At 46.2% G+C, this 14,609-nt stretch overlaps 1 protein-coding gene across 1 annotated transcript in view; it reads right to left on the bottom strand.

Annotated features, from left to right (window-relative positions):
* Window positions 1–14,609, bottom strand: part of LOC140190536 (lysophospholipid acyltransferase 2-like) — a 91,235-nt gene that overhangs the window by 17,951 nt on the left and 58,675 nt on the right. Inside the window, exons 5-6 of the mRNA XM_072247192.1 lie at window positions 14,389–14,444; window positions 3,425–3,479 (exon numbers count right to left, since the gene is read on the bottom strand). Of these exons, the coding sequence (XP_072103293.1) occupies window positions 3,425–3,479; window positions 14,389–14,444 (111 nt within the window). The remainder of the gene's footprint in view (window positions 1–3,424; window positions 3,480–14,388; window positions 14,445–14,609) is intronic.

Below are 14,609 nucleotides of genomic sequence, written 5' to 3'. Positions count from 1 at the left end.
CAAAGATTTCACTTTAAATCAAATCCCCCTCATTATGTCTGCTCTTCCTTTATGGGCTTGAATAACAGGGTTTTACGTACTCACTTTTCTCACATGGGATTCTCACTCAGGTCAACAGTCTGTCTGAACACAGAGAGCTTCACAAGGCAGTTCATAAATACCTCAACTTCCCAAACAAAATCAGCTTCAATATCACTGGCCTAGGTCGTGAAATTTGTTTTGTGGCAGCAGTTCGTTGCAATACAAAATAATTAAAACTAATTAATGTAAAATTTATATATTTACTTTAATAAGTAGTGGAAAAGGAGAGGATTAAGTAAAAGTCTGGTAGTGTTCATGGGTTCATTGCCCATTCAGAGATCTGATGGTGGAGGGAAAGAAACTGTTTCTGACACATTGAGTATGCGTCTCAACACTCAATGTTCCCTGTGACTGAAGTCAATGCCAGCAGTCAGCAGTGACAAACTAATTGTTCATTTTTTATGCAAGGAGTTTGATTATAGAATAACAAAGCACAGGAAGATCTTTTACCCCAGTGTTACTACTAATTCCAATACGAATTTCTGAAGGTTCTGCAAAATGTTTCTCCTCAGGATGCATCTTTTAAAAGTTACGACTGGATCTTTCTGCACCCACCTAGCTAGGAATCTTAACAACCTCATTGTGTTCAACAAACTTTTATCTCATCTCTGGATCTTTAACAAAGTACTCTAAAATCCATGCAATTTGGTTACTAGCCCTCCTGCTGCTGAAAAGTTAGAGTACTGTATGTATTCTCCTCATAATTCCAAGCACATCGGTATCTGGTATCTGGTCCAGGAAAAACAACACGAGCTCCTCCGACCTCAGATGACATCAAAACCCTTCTCTATGATCATTCCATTCTTCAACATCACCCTGGAATTCATCGTGTGACTCCCCAAGTCCACACTGGTGGAGCTACACAAAGGCAGTGCATTTGTCAATGGAGCCATTGTGACCTGCAGTTGCAATGTGTGGCAAGCTTGCTACGTCATCTAAAATACATGATCCACTTGTAGTATGTAGCCTTGTTGATCCACTGCTCCACTTTACTAAATATGTGAACTTTGCAACATTACCACAGTCACTATATAATGTCTGCAAACTATTTTGGAATGTCTTGGTCTTGTGAAAGGCATTCTATGCTTACATTATTTCAAAAGATTTTGAATAAGCTGAAAATGCGGGTATAACAGTAGAGAGGGATTAAACTGAACGGGGTTTTCTGATGCAGTGAGAGATGCACATATCGTCCAATCTGAACTCATACAAAAGAATGCTTACGTAGGCAAAGTTTCAAGAAGTCAAGCAAGGAGTTAAAATCTTCAGGAAATGATGGCGGCAGCAGGATAGGTAAAGGAATAAATAGAAAAAAATTGATCATAAGAATGGAGATTTAACAGGAGAGGAAGTGGAGTATCAGAAAATAACACCATAAGATATAGGAGCAGAATTGGGCCGTTTGGCCCATCGAGTCTGCCCTGCCATTTCATCATGGCTAATCCATTTTCCGTCTCAGCCCCAATCTCCTGTGATTAGGCTGGGATTAAATCGGAGGTTGCTAGGCAGTGTAGCTGAAAGGGCTGGAAGGGTCTGTTCCGTGTTGTATCCCAATAAATAAATAAATTGATGTTTTACAACATATTTTTAAGTTACAGGCTCCATTTCAGTGTTACAATGCAGCTCTGTCAATCTCACAGTTGAATTTCTCTTTATGTGATATTCACAATGAGAATCGAAAGTGATCAGCAATCCTGTTTGAATACAGATCGATTACATGGGTTAATATCTGGGCTGAGATCTCTCTGTTCCCCCAGTCTGCCAATTTAACAATTCCACTTCTCAGTGTTGTACGTCATTATGCCCTCAGTACTAATCAACAAGCTCCAAAACCTGGGCCTCTGTACCTCCCTCTGCAAATGGATCCTCGGTTTCCTTAGCAGGAGACCACAGCAAAAGCAGATCACAACCGACATCTCCTCCTCGCTGACGTACCTCAGGGATGTGTGCTCTTCTCTCTTTACACCCAGACTGTGCGGCTAGGTGCAGTGCACAGCATCTATAAACTTGCCGATGACACAACGAAGTTTGGCAGAATTTCACATGGTGATGAGGCGGCGTGCAGCAGCAAGATAGCTCAGCGGTATCGAAATAACCGTGCACAACATCAGTAAGACCAAGGAATTGATGGAGGAGGGGGAAGTTGAGGGAACACATACCAGTCCTCTTTGAGGGATCAGTGGTGGAAAGAGTGAGCAGTTTTAAGTTCCTGGGTGTCAACATCTCTGAAGGACCTATCCTGGGCCCAACATATTAATAAAATTGGGAAAAAGACATGGTGACAGCTATATTGTGTTGGGAATTTGGGAATAATTAATGTGTCAGCGGGGACTCTCTTGGGTTTCTACAGACGTACCATGGAGAATAACTAACTGGTTGCATCACAGACTGGTTCGGGACGGGCGGTGGCGGTGGGGGGGGTCACTGCGCGGGGTCGAGGGAAGCTGCAAGCTCAGTCAGTTCCATCGTGGGCGCGAGCCTCCCCAGCATCCAGGGCATCTGCAAAAGGTGATGCCTCAGGAGGTGGGGGAAGGGGGCTCCCCATCTCCCAAGACACGGCACCATCCCATCAGAGAGGAGGCACAGGGACCTGAAAACACACCATCAAAAGTTTTAGCAACAACTTCATCAGATTTCTGAATGGACAATGAGCACTACCTCACTATTTTTATTGCTGTTTTTGCACTACTCATTATATATACACTTGTATCTTACTGTAATTTACAGGTTTTCCAATTCTGTATTGCAATCTGCTGCTGTTGCAAAACAACACATCTCATGACACGTCAGTGATATTAAACCTGATCCATTACACTACCGACGGCTGAGTCTTCAACTGCCAACATCCTAAATTGTGGAATTTCCTTCATAAAGTGTCTCGCGTTCCAAACTGCTCCAAAATCCCAACCTTTTAACCAAAGAGAAATTCTTTGGTTGAAATTCTTGCATAGCTGTGTTGGTTTGTGGTAATAATTCTTCAGTAGAATGCTTTGGATGTTTTACTCGGTTAAATCATTTGGGGTATTTAAATTTTTGAAAGACCGGGGAAGTGGTAAATCTGGAAAGCTGACACAGAAGAGCAGACATGGCTGGACAGGCTAAGTAGACAAATGGACTACTGCTGTTTTCTTGCAGGATATTGTGTTAGTAATTTAACTATAGTAACACATTGAAAAACATCAAGAATGAAGTCTACCAGGTCCAATTTGTCTGACATTTATTTTGTTGAAAGGTTTAAACTCTTTGGAGTGACAGCTCATAAAAGGGGTTATACACAAACAGTAATCAATCTTGCGCGCAAAATCTCATGCCGTATTCTCCTGAACGCATGTTCTGAACTCACCTCACTGCTAAGCGTCTCTGAGATACATTCAGTTCTTCCTCATTTCGGGCCAGACCTAAGAGAAATTAAGACAAACTGGTTTTGCAGTGTTTAAACACAATAAATAGTTGCATTGTGTCATCTGGAAGCGATAGTGGAAATGGAAAAACATCGTCAGTTCGAGATCACAGGCCAAAACAAGTCAGACTACTTGGTCTCCAACTCACACACACTAATCCAGTCACAGAGAGTTCCCCCAGCTGTGAAACACCAATTGTTCAGGCAGGATAGCTATAAAACTATCCAGTTTAAGACAAACTGGTTTTGACAAACGTGCAAGTGGTTGTACCAATGTTGTGTGGTAGATTCATGTATTAGTCTTACAAGGTGGGCCCATTTTTGTTCTGTAAATCATGTATTAAATCTCTCTTTAATGTGTGTTTTAATTGCATAGTCATTCCATCCTGTTAAAAACCAACCATCAAGGATCAGTCGACAGCCCGATACCATAGCGGTTAGTGCAACATTTCACAGCGCCGGCTGTAAGATTGGGGTTCAACTCCCACCGCTGCCTGTAAGGAGTCTCTACGTTCCTACCGCGACCGTCCGTGAGGAGTCTGTACGTTCCGACTGCGACCGTCCGTATGGAGTCTGTACGTTCCGACCGCGACCGTCCGTGAGAAGTCTGTACGTTCCAATCGCGACCGTCCGTGAGGAGTCTGTACGTTCCGACCGCGACCGTCCGTACGGAGTCTGTACGTTCCGCCCGTGACCGTCCATGAGAAGTCTGTGCGTTCCACCCGCGACCGTCCCTGAGGAGTTTGTACGTTCCGCCCGCGACCATCCGTGAGGAGTCTGTACGTTCTGACCGCGACCGTCCGTACGGCGTCTGTACGTTCTGCCCGTGACCAACCATAAGGAGTCTGTACGTTCTGCCCGCGACTGTCTGTAAGGAGTTTGTACGTTCTGCCCGTGACCGTGTGGATTTCCTCCGGGTGCTCCAGTTTCCTCCCACAGTCCAAAGCCGCACAGGTTAGGGTTGATGAGTTCTGTGAATGCTGTGTTGGCGTGACCCCGGGCTGGGAACCCAACTTCTTATGGTGTTACTCTGACGTCATTTATATGTGTGATGATACCACAAATCTTACTGGGCCACACTGTGATCTTTATAACTGAGTTTCCACTGCCTATCACATTTCATGCTGTTTTGTCTGGTACATAACAATGGGCAGAGGTACATTGCGGGACTGCAGCAGAGTGATGAATTCAATCCTCATTTGAGATCACCCATGGCAAAGGATTCGATCTACACTTGGGATCCCAAGAGTGCGATGGGAAGGTTGGGGGTAGTCATACCTACAAAGACCGATACATTTGGAGATATAGCACGAAACAGGTCCTTCTGGCCCAGCAACCCACCTATTAAACCCTACCCCAATCACAGGCAGAAGCTGAAACAAGAGGTGGCCACAGTTAAAACCGTCCACTGTTGGTCCAACCAATCGGCCTCCATGCTGCAGGACTGCTTCGATGACGTCGACTGGAACGTGTTCCATGAGGAGGATGTCTCCAAGTTCACGGATGGAGTCACGTGCTTCATCCGGAACTGCATCGACGATGCTGTCCCCCAGAAGTCGGTCAGGGTCTTCCCAAACCAGAAATCCTGGATCAATAGTTCCGTGCGAGCAGCACTTACGGCGCGACATAGAGCTTACATCGCTGGAGATCAACTAGAGCTCAAGAAAAGCAGCAATGATCTGCGCAAAGCTATCAAGGCTGCGAAACAACAATGTAGGGAGAAGATTGAGTAAAGATTCACAACGAATAGCACACGTCACTTGTGGCGACGGCTGCATACCATTACAGACTTCAAAACCAAACATTCTGGTATCACCAACATCGCGGCCCCTCTCCCAGATGAGCTCAAACGTTCGGTTCGATGTCGCTAACTCTGAGCTTCTGAGGAAAGCCACCGCTACAGCCTGCAACCTGGTCATCCCTGAGGCTGAGGGTACACAGGTGTTTCCAACAAATGAACAGTCGCAAGGCTGCGGGACCAGACGGCATCCAGGACGAGTACTCAAGGTGTGCGCAGCACAACTGGCAGGGGTGCTTACAGACATTTATAATCTCTCTCTCTCCCCCAGTGTAGAGTGCCCTCCTGCTTCAAATTATCCACCATTGCCCCTGAAACAAAAAAGATCAAGGTAACATGCCTGAATGACTGGCGTCCTGTCACACTCACCTCAATAATAAGCAAATGCTTTGAGAGGCTGGTCAAGGATTACACCTGCAGCATGCTACCACCCAAACTAGACCCTCTACAATTCACCTACTGACACAACCGATCGACAGACTAGGTAATATCCACTGCTCTACATACCATCCTTACACATCTGGAGAAGAAGAATGCTTATGTGTGAATGCTGTTTTTGGACTACAGTTCAGCAATCAACACCATATTTCCATCCAAGCTCGACAAGAAGCTCAGAGACCTCGGCCTTGACCCTGCCTTATGCAAGCTCGATCCTGGACTTCCTGTCAGATCGCCAGCAGGTTGTAAGAGTGGGCTCCCTCACCTCCACCCCTCTGACTCTCAACACAGCAGCCCCTCAGGGCTGCGTACTGAGTCCCCTCCTTTACTCCCTGTATACCCATGACTGTATCGCCACCCACAGCTCTAATCTGCTAATTAAATTTGCCGACGACACTACATTGATTGGGCTTATCTCAAACAATAACGAGGTAGCCTACAGAGAAGAAGTCATCACCCTGACACAGTGGTGTCAAGAAAACAACCTCTCCCTCAATGTCGCAAAAACAGAGGAGCTGGTTGTGGATAACGGGAGGAATGGAGACGAGCTAACCCCTATTGACATCAATGGATCTGGGGTTGAGAGGGTAAACAGCTTCAAGTTCCTCAGCATCCACATCACCGAGGACCTCACATGGTCTGTACACACCAGCTGTGTGGTGAAAAAAGCACAGCTGCCTCTTTCACCTCAGACGGTTGAGGAAGTTTGGTATGGGCCCCCAGATCCTAAGAACTTTCTACAGGGGCACAATTGAGAGCATCCTGACTGGCTGCATCACTGCCTGGTATGGGAACTGTATCTCCCTTAACTGCAGGACTCTGCAGAGAGTGGTAAACACAAAATAATCTGCAGGTGTTGTTGTCAAAGGAACACTCACAATGTGCTGGAGGAACTCAGCAAGTCAGTCAGCATCAGTTGAAAAGATTAGTCAACGTTTCGGGCGGAAACCCTTCATCAGAACTGAAGGAAGAACTTTGGGGAGGGTTTGAAGAATGCTGGTAGTTGACAAAAACAGTAATTTGAAAGACAAAGGGGTGGGGGAGGGGAAGTAGGGAGGTGATTGGCAGGAGAACAATGCGCAGCAGTAGAAGGAGGCGGAACTATGAGGGAGGTGATGTGAAATAGGGATAGAGGAAGGGAGGGGGAGGGAATTAAATTCCGTATTCCCATTCAGATATGTCCATACATAGCCTCCTCTACTGCCATGATGAGGCTAAACTCAGGTTGGAGGAGCAACACCTCATATACCGTCTAGGTAGTCTCCAGCCCCTTGGCATGAACATAGAATTCTCCAACTTCCGGTAATTCCCTCCCCCTCCCTTCCTCTCTCCCTATTTCACATCACCTCCCTCATAGTTCCGCCTCCTTCTACTGCTGCGCATTGTTCTCCTGCCAATCACCTCCCTGCTTCCCCTCCCCCACCCCTTTGTCTTTCAAATTACTGTTTTTTTTCAACCACCAGCATTCTTCAAACCCTCCCCAAAGTTCTTCCTTCAGTCCTGATGAAGGGTTTCCGCCCGAACCGTCGACTAATCTTTTCAACTAATGCTGACTGACCTGCTGAGTTCCTCCAGCGCATTGTGAGTGTTGCAGAGAGTGGTGCGGACAGCCCAGCGCATCTCCAGTTGGGAATTTCCCATAATTCAGGACATTTATAAGGACAAGTGTGTAAAAAGGGCCCATAGGATGATTGGGGACCCGAGTCATCCCAACCACAATCTATTCCAGCTGCTACCATCCGGGAAGCGATATCACAGCATAAAAGCCAGGACCAACAGGCTCCGGGACAGCTTCTTCCACCAGGCCATCAGGCTGATGAACTCTGAGTGTACTCTATATTACATTAATTGTCCTATTTATTATAAATTACTATGATTGCACATGGCACATTTAAATGAAGATGTAACATAAAGATTTTTTACTCCTTATGTATGTGAAGGATGTAAGAAATAAAGTCAATTCAATTCAAATTCAGTAACTGATTAACATCCCAACTGGTACGTCTTTGGACTGTGAAAGCACGCAGAGGAAACCCACATGGTTCATGGGGAGAACGTACGAACTCCTTACAGGCAGTGCCAGAATTGAACGATGAGCTCCGAACGCCCCAGCTGTATTGGTGCTGCGATAACCATGGGCACATAGCGATTAGCTGGAGGTGTTCTTGGGCTTCCTCTCACAGTCCAAGGACGTACAGGGTGGGTTAATTGGTCATTGTAACTTGTCCTGAGATTAGGCTCGGGTTAAATTCAGGGTTGTCAGGGGTTGTCAGAGGGCCGGAAGGGCCTAATCCACACTGTACCGCTAAATAAATAACCGCTACTCTATCGTGGTGCTCTTCACACCCTCACACCCACAGCCGACAGCTGGGGCAACTTCGCACCCACCCTCACTTCCACCACACTGTTGCCAAGAGGTCTTGCTTAAGCTGTGACCCTTTTTCGGTGCGTCCTTGTAAATACACAGTAGCTGTGCTGAATGCAGGGAGATGGCATTGGGAACCACGTTGTGGTTATCACCACAATCCAGGTGCACACTGTCCGGGCAATTTGGACAGTTCCAGATGATAACCATCAGGCCAAGGCTTCAGAGTTTGCTGGCACAGTTTCTCTGGCTAAACCTCAATCATAATGGAAAGCTCACCATCAGTACAACCCCCACTCACGTTGCCCTGACTCACAGGAGACCCGGACTTGCCGGGGATCACTTCAGTTAAATGGCTACTGACGAAGTATTGTATTGTTGCAGACACACAACTTCCTCTGGACATTGTTCACACTGACTTCTGATCCCTCACTGCACTTTAAAACAACTGGCCCACCCAACTTCACCTTTCAGCCCTGTAAAACAACCTACCCAACTAATCTCACACCTCGACGTCGTGAAACCAACTCCACCCGGTTTCAGAAAGGCAACGTGCTCATCTTTGCACTTCAGAGCAAATTTCCCGGTGACCAAACATTTTAACTCCCATTCCCGTTCCGACATGTTGGTCCACATCTCCAATGCCACGATGAGGCCACCCTCAGGGTGGAGGAGCAACAATTTATATTTTGTGTGGGTAGCCTCCAACCTGATGGCAGGAATATTGATTTCTCCTTCTGGTAATGCAATTTTCCCTCCCCTCTTTTATTCTCCACTCTGTCCTCCTACCCCTCCTCATCTGCTTATCACCTCCCCATGTCCACTTCTTCTCTTCTTCTCCCCTCCTGTCAAATTCCTTCATCTCCAGCCCTTTACCTTTCCCACCCACCTGGCTTCACCTATCACCTTCTAGCTACCCTCCCCCTCCACCCGCCCTTTTTATTCTGGCGTCTTCCCCATTCCTTCTCAGTCCTGATTAAGGGTCTCCGCACAAAACGTTGACTGTTTGTTCATTTCCATAGATACTGCCTGACCTGCTGAGTTCCGCCAGCACTCTGTGGGTGTTGCTCTGGATTTCCAGCATCTGCAGAATTTCTGGTGTCAGCGTAGGTTTTGATTTATGAAGTTGTCCTCCATTTCGTCTGGGAACTCGTGCATTTGTTTATGCTGCTCTTACCACACAAAGTCACTCTCACTTTCCCAGCCACAGTTTCAGTGCTGCCCTTGGGTGCAGATCACACCATGTCACAGTCTGCTGCTCGCTGCTCCAATAGGCAGGTCACTGACACCCTCTACACCACAAGACCAGACAGCCATCTACCTCCTTGCAGCGCACTGTGGCAAGTAGATAGAACAGATTCTGATTTATTTATCACAATTATACAGTGAAATATGTTGTTTGTGCTAGCAGTAAACACATCTCAGGACTGTATACTGCATACATACTTTGATAATATATACACTTTGAATCTCTGAACATTGGGATGTGCCGGGTTAGCCTGCAAGTGTTGTCACACACATTCCAGTGCTAACATTGCACACCCACAATGCTTAGCAGAACAACACAGAACAGCAAAAAATAAAAGCCCCATTCCTCCCTCCCTCCCACCCACCCTCACATGGATTTGCCAGGCATCTGCCATTGGGCATGACCTCTGATTGAACTTTGGGCTCTGATCTTCAGTATCGACCCTCATACTAGCTGATGATGGGACCCCAAACTCCAGCCTCGAAATCTGGGCGCACGGACTGACCGGCTGTCGTGCCTCCTGCTCAGATGGCCTTTGAGGGCGGAAGGGAGCCCTAGACTGTGGATGTCCCTGGACAGGCAGTTGTTGCTGTTGCAAGCTTCCCCAAACTGCAATCACTCCTGCACTTCATCCATGTGGCCACAACAGTTCCAACTCTTAACATACAGGTAGTTCTTCATCAGGATGCATCCACCTTCTCCTCTGCTGAGAAACTCTTCAATCGTTTGGTGGCAGTTCTGAGGAGACACTCACTTCTGGCCAGTCACACATGGCTTCCATCTTTCAGCAGGCACACTGCCCCCGAAGGATGAAGTTAGTCTCAAATGGCCACTCCCTTTGTCCAGACCTGCTGATCACGGCTGCAGTCATCGTCATTTCTTTACTGGGAGCTCAGCAGAGCCCACAAAAGAATGGCTGAACTGAGATTTTGCTGTTTGCACCATTGACAGCATGCTACAGTATTCAGCAGCCAATCTCTGTGCTGCCCTGCTATGCCACGTTTCATTGGACCTGACTGTTTCATTCCTCCATTAAACTAACTGTTATTTTCTTTGCAGTTTAGCAATTATCTGCTTGTTTTTATATAATTACTTATATACAAGTAACTGCTTACTATACATCCTAGAGGCTATAATGTGTATAGAAACATAGAAACATAGAAAATAGGTGCAGGAGTAGGCCATTCGGCCCTTCGAGCCTGCACCGCCATTTATTATGATCATGGCTGATCATCCAACTCAGAACCCCGCCCCAGCCTTCCCTCCATACCCCCTGACCCCCGTAGCCACAAGGGCCATATCTAACTCCCTCTTAAATATAGCCAATGAACTGGCCTCAACTGTTTCCTGTGGCAGAGAATTCCACAGATTCACCACTCTCTGTGTGAAGAAGTTTTTCCTAATCTCGGTTCTAAAAGGCTTCCCCTCTATCCTCAAACTGTGGCCCCTCGTTCTGGACTTCCCCAACATCGGGAACAATCTTCCTGCATCTAGCCTGTCCAATCCCTTTAGGATCTTATACGTTTCAATCAGATCCCCCCTCAATCTTCTAAATTCCAACGAGTACAAGCCCAGTTCATCCAGTCTTTCTTCATATGAAAGTCCTGCCATCCCAGGAATCAATCTGGTGAACCTTCTTTGTACTCCCTCCATGGCAAGGATGTCTTTCCTCAGATTAGGGGACCAAAACTGCACACAATACTCCAGGTATGGTCTCACCAAGGCCTTGTACAACTGCAGTAGTACCTCCCTGCTCCTGTACTCGAATCCTCTTGCTATAAATGCCAGCATACCATTCGCCTTTTTCACCGCCTGCTGTACCTGCATGCCCACTTTCAATGACTGGTGTATAATGACAGCCAGGTCTCGTTGCACCTCCCCTTTTCCTAATCGGTGTATGTACAAGTTTACTACGCCTCTCGTGCTTACACAAAGTACGAGGAATTTCTTTAGCCAGTGAGTGATGAATCTGTGGAATTCTTTTCTTCAGGCAGCTATGGAGGCCAAGTCATTGGGTATATTTAAGGCAGAGCTTAATAGGTTCTTGAGTAGTCAGAACATGAAGGGATACAGGGAGAAGGCAGGAGATTGGGGCTGAGAGGAAAAGTGGATCAGCCATGATGAAATGGCAGAGCAGACTCGATGGGCCAAATGGCCTAATTCTGCTCCTATATCCTATGGTTTTATATTTCTGAAAAGCTCTTTGTACTGCATTATTTGAATCATGACTTTCTAATTGGTTCACTCTTATGTATAAGTTTGAGTGGAGAGTTTCCCTATCTGTGGCTATAAAAATAGCTGCTCTCTGCTGGATGCCATCTTAATTTTATGTTCCTTTGTCTCTCTCTTTGCTTAGTAGACCTCTTTCGCTGTCTGTTCAACTATCAATTCTTAATAAAATGATAATGAAGCAACAAGTTTTGTGCCTCTTTCCTGACTTCCGAAAGAACCTTGGATCAAAAACATCAAATTCCAACGGTATCGTTTGACGATCATGTGAACTCAGCCATTGCCTGCATGGGACAAGGGATCAACCAGCAGCCAAGTTAACAGAATCAGCAGGGAGAAGGTGATGATCAGAGGTTAAAAGGAAATGAGAGCATGTTCCTCAGCCTCAGTAAACACTGGTGCAACCAGGGTAGGAGTAATCATCTTTTTTTCCGTCCCTCGAAGACTGCTGGTGCTGTTGTGCACATCTGCCCAAGTACCAACAGTTGCAGGAAGTTCAATTAGAGCTTTTCCATATGCCTACAGTTTTACATGGTATTGCAATATCACGGTCTTTAAGAAAAATTATGGAGACACACTACATTGTTTGAGAAGATTAGCTTGTTGTTTGATCTTCCTTTGATTGCATTTTAGGCCATCTCCTCACTTCATAACCTTGAACAGAACATACTTAATCCATCAGTTTGACAGTGGCCAGCTAAAGACTGAGCATACTCTGCCATCTATTTAATTGCAACTGGTCTGGAATCTAACTTTGATTAAGCTTTATTCATCACATGAACATCGAAACATACAGTGAAATGAGGCATCTGCATTAACAAGCAATACAATCTGAAGATCGTGCTGGGGGAAGCTCACAAGTGTCGCCATGCTCACGATGCCAACATAGCATGTCCACCCGTTCAGTAGAACAAGCAGCCAATATGCAACAAGATGGACCCAACGAAAGCAAAAGTAACACACACAAAATGCTGGAGGAACTCAGCTGGTCTATGGTAATGAATGCACAGTCGACATTTCAGGCTGACACCCTTCTGAAAAGGGGGAAGATGCCAGAATAAAAAGGTGGTGGGGGGAGAGAGAGGGGAAGGAGGGTAGCTAGAAGGTGATAGGTGAAGCCAGGTGGGTTAAGAAAGGTAAAGGGCTGGAGATGAGATGAAGGAATCTGAAAGGAGAGGAGAGTGGACCATTGGAGAAAGGGGAGGAGGGGGGTCACCGGGGGAGGCGATAGGCAGGTACGAAGAGGTAAGAGGCCAGAATGAGGAATAGAAGAGGGGAGGAGGGGGATTTTTTTTTTAACTAGAAAGAGAAGTTGATATTTTTGCCATCAGGTTACTCGGACAGAATACAAGGTGTTGCACCTCTGCCCTGAAGGTGGCTTCATTGTGGCAATAGGGAAGACCATGACCAACATGTCAGAATGGGATTAAAATGTTTGGCCACTGGGAAGTTCCACTTTCGGCAGATGGAATGGAAGTGCTCGACAGATCTCACCAACGTAGAGGAGGCCACATCAGGATCACCTTCCCACCCTCTCAACCCCACACCACACCCCCAGGTCAGAACACCCTGAATTCTGGACACGTCGATATCAGGCTTCCAACCTCGGGACAAGCCACCATCAGGCCTGTGACCACAAGACCACAGCCTCGAACACACTGACCTTGGGGATCACTGGCACTTGTCGTCAGAGCACGCTGACCACAGTGCTGGCGTTTTAACTATTACTCACCCTTCATCAACTTCTTCAGTTAAACATATTGGTTATAAAGCATTCCAGAATGCCCAAACGTCATGTAAGCAATTCATGGGGTAAAATTCATACCACGGGAGGAGGTCATTCAAACAATTGTAGCCATTAAAGGTGACAGAGAGCAGTCCAGCCAAGTCTATCTTCTCAAATTTATGCCTCACAAGTTATGGTACATCAAATGTTCATTGAAATGTTCATATTTCACCATTCTTTCATCCTTCAAGAGGACCACAACCTCAGTGCTGAGTTTGGAGACTTGTCTGCTTCAATAAGCAGAAGAGCTACGTTAGCTGGAGTTAGGGCTTTATGCTTTGGCATGGGTGACTCTACCAAGAGCCAAAGGGTAGATGCCAGACTAGGAATGGCCCACCAGTCCTCCAGCTTCAGGGGCTCAGCTCAAGGCTAACAACCCTGACTGGTAAAACAAAGTTGTATGGAAACAGCAATGAAGAAACCTTCTACATCTGAGTGTGACAGTCTTCCCCAGTCTCCCGGAACTTGTATGACTAACAATGGTGAAAATCGAGAGGAAGCTCCTGGCACAATGAAGGAAGCCCTGAACACTGTCAGAGATGGAGGACCTTCATCGCTGCCCTAAATAGGAAGGGGCGGGGGAAGGTGGGAGGAGGGAGGGGAGAAGAGGTCCTTTCAAACTGTGAATTCCCAATCTGCACTCATTCTGTTAAAAATTATCTCCAAATCTTTCCGTCAAGCATCTTAAATATATGCCTCCTTATTTCCCTTTCAAAGAGGAGTACGTAGTTTTCCCAGAGCCTGAATGGTTGTTAAACTTGGAATTGACTGGAAAATGGAACTCTCAACGCAGGCAACCCAGTAGCAGAGATTAGCAAAGGGACTTTGAAAAGGTATAGAAGGAAGTGCAGATGGAAAGTGGAAGGAGGAGAGTCACATGGAGTGTAAGCACCAGTATTAATCTACCAGACCAGAAGCCGTTTATGCTTTGAGTGTATCATCATTTTGGGGAAAGGGTAGGTGGTGACTCTGCACCACAATCTTATCCAGACTTCAGACAGATTACAAGTGGAATGCCTGTATTTCATTTTCACTTACTTACCATCATGAAGTTCAAATGCCAGTTTTGTAACTTTCTGTGTGATCACCATTAACGGCCTATGAAGAAAGAAAGAATAGATTAGTAGATACAGTGCAATACACAACAAAAGATACAAGTCCCTTTGAAAGTTGCTATCATTTTATTGAACCAGAAGTAGTGATTAAATCACACCCAATGACAGGGAAACACCCTGGTCTTGCCTCCGGGAGGGTCACATGCAA

Source organism: Mobula birostris, chromosome 30 (assembly GCF_030028105.1).
Source record: "Mobula birostris isolate sMobBir1 chromosome 30, sMobBir1.hap1, whole genome shotgun sequence".
Taxonomy (NCBI): Eukaryota; Metazoa; Chordata; class Chondrichthyes; order Myliobatiformes; family Myliobatidae; genus Mobula; species Mobula birostris.
The sequence above is the reverse complement of the archived record's forward strand: the minus strand, read 5'-3'. Positions and strand labels throughout refer to the sequence as shown.